The 7,311-nt window shown below is 41.0% G+C and overlaps 1 protein-coding gene across 1 annotated transcript in view; it reads left to right on the forward strand.

Moving 5' to 3' along the window:
• The window catches only part of LOC309416794 (adapter SH3BGRL-like), a gene marked incomplete at both ends in the record, with an annotated part of 32,870 nt that extends 25,929 nt beyond the window's left edge, over nt 1–6,941 (forward strand). The window contains 2 exons of the mRNA XM_082014159.1: nt 4,862–4,891; nt 6,879–6,941. Of these exons, the coding sequence (XP_081870285.1) occupies nt 4,862–4,891; nt 6,879–6,941 (93 nt within the window). The remainder of the gene's footprint in view (nt 1–4,861; nt 4,892–6,878) is intronic.
• Between the last annotated feature and the right edge of the window lie 370 nt (nt 6,942–7,311).

Here is a 7,311-nt window from a genome sequence, read left to right on the forward strand (position 1 = left end):
CATAGACATTTTAAGTGATGGCCCATGGACTAAGAGAGTGATATCTGTGTGTATATATTAAAGGACAGGAAGAGTAATAATGAATAATTGGAATGTATTGAAAAGTATAGGACCTGAGCATGACGTAAATGGTATGGAATAAGGGGTGGATACTGTCCTGGTTTCAGCCAGGATAGAGCTGGTTTTCCTCACAGAAGCTAGTGTGAAACTGTGTTTTGGATTTGGGATGAGGAACTGTTGATAATGTGCTGATGTTTTGGGTTGTTGCTGAGCCGTCAAGGACAGTCCAGCTTCTTGTGCTGGCCTGCCAGCGAGCAGGCTGGGGGTGCACGGGGAGCTGGGAGGGGACACAGCCGGGACAGCTGACCCAGACTGGCCAAAGAGATATTCCCTACCATACGACGTCATGCCCAGTACATAAACTGGAGTTGGCCGGGGGGGCGGAAATCGCTGCTCGGGGACGGGCTGTCGATCACGGGGTGGTGAGCAATTTCTGTATTGGAATTGGGCATCACTTGTTCTTATACATTCCTTTGTTGGTATTATCATTATTGTTCCCTTCTTTCTTTCTGTCCTATTAAACCGTGTTTATCTCAACCCACGAGGTTTTTCCTAATTCTCTCCCCCGTCCCGCTGTGGGAGGGAGAGTGAGCGAGCGGCTGCGTGGTGCTTAGTTGCCGGCTGGGGCTAAACCACGACAGTAAATCTAGTTGTTAATGTTTATTGTCATGTACCAGCATCGACTGCTTGCAGCAAGCCAGATCTGACATTATCTTCTCCAGGCCATGCAGAAACCCCTGGGCAGTGCAGAAATGGAGACCGTTGCTATCCTTTCTGCCTGCATCATGGTCTGATATGGGCAGATCTCAAGCTCCAGTGCTAAAGGTTCTTGGAAGAACCCATCTAAGTTCCTTTAATTCCCCAGTATAATATCCTGTGTTTAGCTAACATCAATAAAGTACTGGTGGTTGAAAGGTAGATGGATCCTGCAAAAAGGAACCATTTGGCTGTGTGTCGCTATCTTCCTTGGTGGGGTGTTTATGTTACTGGCCAGTTTCTAGACCCAGTAGAAACTAAGCAGAAATGGATCGGTGCCTGGAGATAGGGATCTAGCTGTTTTATTTCTCCTGCTTCTCTGACAGTTTGGCATTTAGGGGTGGGTTTATTCTGATGTTGCAGTGTCAGGTGACTCCCAAAAGGCAGGCCTACTGCTGGAATAAGCACTTACACTTGTCAGGTTTTTTTGTGGTTTGGAGATCACATGGTCCCAGTGGAGTATCTGTCATAAATGCATCATCTCTTTCACTAAAGAGCAAAGCAAACGTGCTTTGGCTTTTTCCACCTAGCTGCAATGTTTTTGCAGAGGAAGCACCTCTCTGTAAGCCTTTCCCCTTTCCCATTTTTAACAATGACCGAACCAGTCATAGTTAGGTTGGAAAAGCACCCTTTTACACAGTCTCATAAAAGTCTCAGGCACTGGGAAGTCCTGAGACTTTAAAATTTCAAAATAGCAATGAGGAGAGACAGTCCTCAGTGGGAACTGAAATTTCTCCTTAAATTATATCACAGCACTTCTCAGATCTCTGAATTTCAGCTGGCACATAAGTGCCATCAAATACCTTTCTCCTCAGCTGTTAAGAGAAACCCTGCATAAAGCTGCTGTGCATCCCCTGGCTGGATTATGTTACTTGCCATTCTGGCTGGCAGTCTACTCTAATGTTTTTCAAATGAGAACAGAATGCTGGAACAGGTCTGCAAGTGTGTCAAGCAGCTGTGTATGAGGGGTTTTGTAATGACTTAATGCAATGCCACTCCTATACAACAAACACCTTGCTCCATTTCTCACAGAATGGATTGGAGCTGCAAGTAGAAAATACATTCTCCTTTAGTTTTACAGGAAGGCTAGTGGCAGAGGAGAGAGCACCAGGCAAGACAGTGTGTTTGAACAGATCTTTCTGTGGTGATGAGGGCATAAAATATGGTTAGTCTTACAAATCCTCCCCTTTCACCTGCACACTCTTGGTTACATGGTCTTACATAAGGAGGAGGAGAAGTCTTCCTGAAATCGTCCAACCAATACCCATCTTCATGATGCCAGGTATATATTAGCTCCTAGGGGAAGAAAAAAAGCACCATTTCTGTTCCTGTCTTGCTCATTTTTAGAGAGGGTACTCGCCACTGCAGGCAGCAAGGTACCAGTGGCTCCTGGCAGGGACACACAAAAAACATTTTCCACCCTGTTCCACCACCCACTTCCCTTGTCCCCTAGGACAAATCACTTCAGTGACATAGCATCTGTCCGCCTTGCCACGGTTCATCCCAGTTATCACTTCTGTTGGGATGGCATGAATCATTCTGTAGAAATTCTGGTATTGTCATTCACTACAGACACCACACAGGGAGTGAGTTTAGATGAGAAGAATAGTTTTGGGTCAGCTACAGTGAGATGAATTCCACCTTTTGTCTCTGTATCTCATTTTACCTTTATAAAAGAAAGCTAGAATAACATATCCTTACCTGGCTGGGGTTTTATGAAGTTCAATACATTTAAAGACTGTCAGATTGCCATTGGAGTATCTCCACTGGATGTTAGGTCCTAAAGGATATATATAGTATCAACACAATATTTTCAGTATTTCTCTCTCTCCCTCTCATTCTGCAGCTCAGCACATCTTGTTTAACTGCTTGACCACACTGAACAGATGTTTTCCGTGTGCTCTCCTCACCCGTGTCTTTTTTTTCTTCTAGCTTATTAAGAACTGGTCTCTGTATACTGAGTTCTGAAAGGATGACCTTTTTATCAGCAGCCTTCTGTGTTTTGCAGCCAAGAGTTGCATCTTTTGAACAGTAGTCAGATCCCTTTCAGAGTGTCAACTTACTCTTTTGACAAAGCTCCAAATCAAAGTGCCATAATTTAAATATCGCAGTTTTATGTTCTGCTTCTGAACTAATATACCGGTGGGAATCTAGTATTGGCATTTTGGCCTTATTTAGCCCTCAGTTTCAAACCAGCTTAAAAATGACTCTCTGATGCAGGGTGTAACCCAGCTGGCTTTTCTCCAGTGACTTTGCAGGAGGAATGCCAGTGCTACAGAAAAATTCTAGAAGATAGGTAAGACAGCTTCATAAAGATACCTCAGTCTTTGCCAAAGAGCGTAAGACAGATAACAAAATAAACTGTGACTGTCTGAATTGTGGAGCTGCATGGAAGTCCCAAATTTCAGAAGGCTCCTCCAATGCCTCAGCAGCAGGAAGGCAGCTGATGGTCAATGTGGGTACATATGGAGGCTGCAGCCCTCCCCTACTGCTTCTGCTGCCTTTACTGGGAGATGCAGGAGTTCAGAAGCTCAAGCTTCTTGTCTCAGGCTGATATGACTCTGAGGAAACCAGTGAGAGACCCCAACCCTCTGAAAGCAAATCTCTTAAGTCATCAGCTGCCTCTTGAAAGCAGCAAGGATAAGTGCGCAGTGCGACAGGTTGTTCTTTACACACCTCACATTAGACTGGCTAGGCTTCAGCAGCTGCAGCCCCTCATTCACACAAGCATCCAGGGAAGCCCAGAGCGGATGTCAAAACAGAAAGTCCCTTACACAGATCCAGCAGTAACAGGAACAGCTTTCAGCCTGGGTCACCAAGGGACAGCTGCACTAGGATTTCTTTAGATTATGAAATTTTTTTTCACCTTCAACCCATTGCATACTTTCTTTCCCTAATCACTTCATCAAGCTTATCCTTGACTTCTTCCTAATCTTTTTTTTCATTCCTAATCCCCATCCTCTGATGGAGAAGGTTGAGGAACCATTTTGTCTGGATATAGTGTCCCTTTTTCTTGCTTTGTCTGTCCCTTTGTTTTTAATTTTTTTGAGGAAAAGACTCTGACCTCCTATGCATGTGGAACAGCAAGGGCTCTGCTGGTCACTAGATGTGACGGTAAAAATTTTTCTTTATTTTCAGTATCTGATTTTAACTTCATATTTTAGCTTGGGGCTTAGAATATTTTTTAAGTGGTGTCCCAGTTAAATCAGTTTGCAGTACAGATTAGGCTTATTTCAGGGCAGAATTATTTTAGAAACATGTTCAAAAATCATATTATAATGCAAGTTTATATCTTGTCTCAGCAGTTCCCCGGGCCATATAGAAACCCTGGCACTGCAGCTCACTTCCTTATCTCAACTCATTCTATGCAAACTCATATCAGCTGCTCATGCCTTCTGCATTTGCCCTTTTTCTTTGGGATTTTGTGTAGGATTAGCTCTCCTCTCCAATAACTAGCTTGGTATCTAACACTAAATTCTATTCACTATACATTTTTTTTATTTTTTTCTCTTTTACTTCTCTTCATCACTTTTGCTCAATCTACAGTCTAAAACCAGCATATATTATTTCTTATTCCCCAGTACTGTTGAGCCAAGGCATCTGTTCCAGCCTACAGCAGTTAACAGAATTGCAAGCCAGACTCTGAGTGATGATATATAACATAGATAAGACTCTATTTAAATTCTGATTTAACTTTCATTTTGCAGACCAGCTAGTTACCAAAAAACCCCACCCCCTACCTGAAAAAGCAAACAAAAACCCCAGCTCTAATGCTTTGCTTATCAATGAAGCAGATTTGATTGGAAGTAACTGAGAAAAAGGGAGCTGTATTTAATGATTTTATAACCCTTTTTCAAAGTAAAAAGCTTAGCTTACATGTTCTTTGTGAGTTAATCTGGAGGACATTATCTCAAAATAAATCCACTGAATCCCATATATATTCCTAAATTTGATGTTTAGTTTCCTCTGTGTTTTGCCTGTATGACCTCTGATATTTTTTCTTTGATCTCTCTTTTAAACATTTTATTTCATATCTCTTGTGTAGGAAAGCAAAGAAGAACATGCAGCAACAGGGGTATAGTATATTTGGACATTTTGCTTTCATTTTTTGTTTGTGTGCATTTAATTCCTTTTCAGTCACATTGCTTCACTCAAAAGTTAGTAAATTCTTATTCATGAAACTAAATATATGAGTATTATATTCTGCTAGAGATAAGTATTGGTCATATTATAGTCTTATTATTTGGGACCAAAGATAGGCCTTTAAGCATTAAAAACTGTAAAGGGAAGAGAAATTGTCTTTCACAGATTCTTTAATAAAATTTGCCAAGGACTCCCAAGTCAACTATATCTTTGACAATCACTAATTGACATCATGCCCATTATATTTTCAGTGTTGTAAGTGTGAAAGAGTCATTCTGACAATTTAGGCTGTTCTGCCTATAAAGGAAATGTTTTCCTTGCCAGAATTTGTAAGACCCAGGTGCAAATCCTTATACGCTTTTCTGCTTTGCCCAGCATTGCAAGTTTATGCCTTGAATATTTCTTCAGTGTTCCCAGTAAAACTAATGTTTACTTTAGGCCATATTCCACTACAAACCTGCAATTAGTACGAGGACACATTCACATCATCCCACTTCCGAACTGCAATACATGCATATAGACCTGTATAAATATACGTGCCTGCTGTCAGAGTTGTGCATTGTGGACCTGGCAGCTGAAATGGAGCTCCTGAGCTCATGGGCAGAGCCTGGGGGCTACTAGTGGAGCTGGCAAGGGCTGTTAAGGCTGATAAGTGCACACTGGCACCACTAACTAATGCTTCAAGTGAGAAAAATACCCATTTTTTCTGTAAACAGTAACTGACCTGAATTTTGAACTGAAGTTGTTAATACCTGAAAGATGTTGCTCGTCTGCGCGCTTACTTGGCCCTGTTTCAAAGAGCGCTAATGAAAGGCACCTTTCCTGGGGGAAGATGCCGAGAGAGGCAATATTCCCTTGGCACAAGAACTTCTAATCCAGCTGACCTGTGCAGATGTTCGTGTTACGTTTCTGGTTTTGCAGAGATGATCCCTTAGTGCAGTGGTTTTCCCTGAAAAACAACAATTCAAACCAGGAATTTGATTACAACAGGTCCATTCCCCAGCACACATTTAAACAGGATTTACTTCAGTGACGCAGATGTGAGTCTTGTACAGACAGTACGTGTCTGAGAGGAAAACCTGAGGTCTGTACTGCTCATATACTACCTGCAGTTCCTCCTGAAGACTGATTATGGATTTTTTGATTGGTTGATTACACTAGGAAGAAATTCCCATAATTTTTGTAGTCTAGGTAGTGTGTGAAGGTATGACATTTTGAGATAAAGCTTGTTTATACACACAGGAGGAGTACCTTTGAGCAAGAGTTTGCTGGAAGAGAAGGAGCAGAAAAGCCTACAATGCAATTTTCAGTTGTTTTGCAGAGTAGGACTACACTTTAAAGCTTCATTTACTAGCTCTTAAAAGACAACAAACATAGGTTGTTATCTGTGTTACATAAATGCGAACTTTCAGATAACTGTTCATTTGGTTGACTGAAGCAAAGGGCTATTGCCTTTAAATTGTGGCATTTCTCCTATATAAAAGAGAGAAATAAGAACTTTTGAAACAGAAACAAGACTGTATTATCTGACTCTGAATGATTTTTAGATTATAGTCTAAAATTCTAGTCTAGTTCTTGTGCTGTGAATCTTGACTTGTTTACTGCTCCAAGAAAGCATATAATTAAAAATACTAAACTTTCTATCATATTTATATGTATTTCATATTCTTATTTTGGTCTTGAACATCTATTTGTAGCTTAACAATGTACCATGTTCTAACCTCTCTAAGAAAAGGGTTCTTATATCCCTGCACTTGCCTACTAACTCCACAAAGCTAGAGCTCTGGCATGTTAAAAGATCTATAGGTTACTTCTCTGTTTTATCTCTTAAGCTCAAATAATATTGCATTTACAAGACTTTTTATTTTTCCTTCAATTCCTACATGATAACTACAACTATTTATTTTCTATAAAAAAAGGAAGAAGAGAAGCAGGAAGAGGGAGAAGAAAAGGAAGAAGTGGAGGAGCAAGAAGAGTCTTAGTACACTTCCCTATGACACATTTTTTCTTGAACAGGTTTTCAGGTAGCTATTAAGATGTCCAGCACAGTTTCTAAATGTTCTTAAAGCAACATAAACTTGAAAGCTTTGTACATATTGTTGTTATATGCAATGACAAGAATGGAAAGAATGTACCAAAACCAAAGAAGGCATTATGCGTTTGACACGTAACAGTTAGTCAGAACCATTGCCCTTAATGAGTTTGTTAGTCTCTCCCATTTCTGTGGTACCAATGAATCTGACTTTCCTCCACAGCTGCCTCTGTGATCCCTAATATCCACCAAATACTGCAGGCCCTTCAATCCATTCCCCATCGCTCTTACAACCTTCAGCTCCCTGCCAGGCTTCTGAC

Source organism: Phaethon aethereus, assembly GCF_964289735.1.
Source record: "Phaethon aethereus genome assembly, chromosome: 1".
Lineage (NCBI taxonomy): Eukaryota > Metazoa > Chordata > Aves > Phaethontiformes > Phaethontidae > Phaethon > Phaethon aethereus.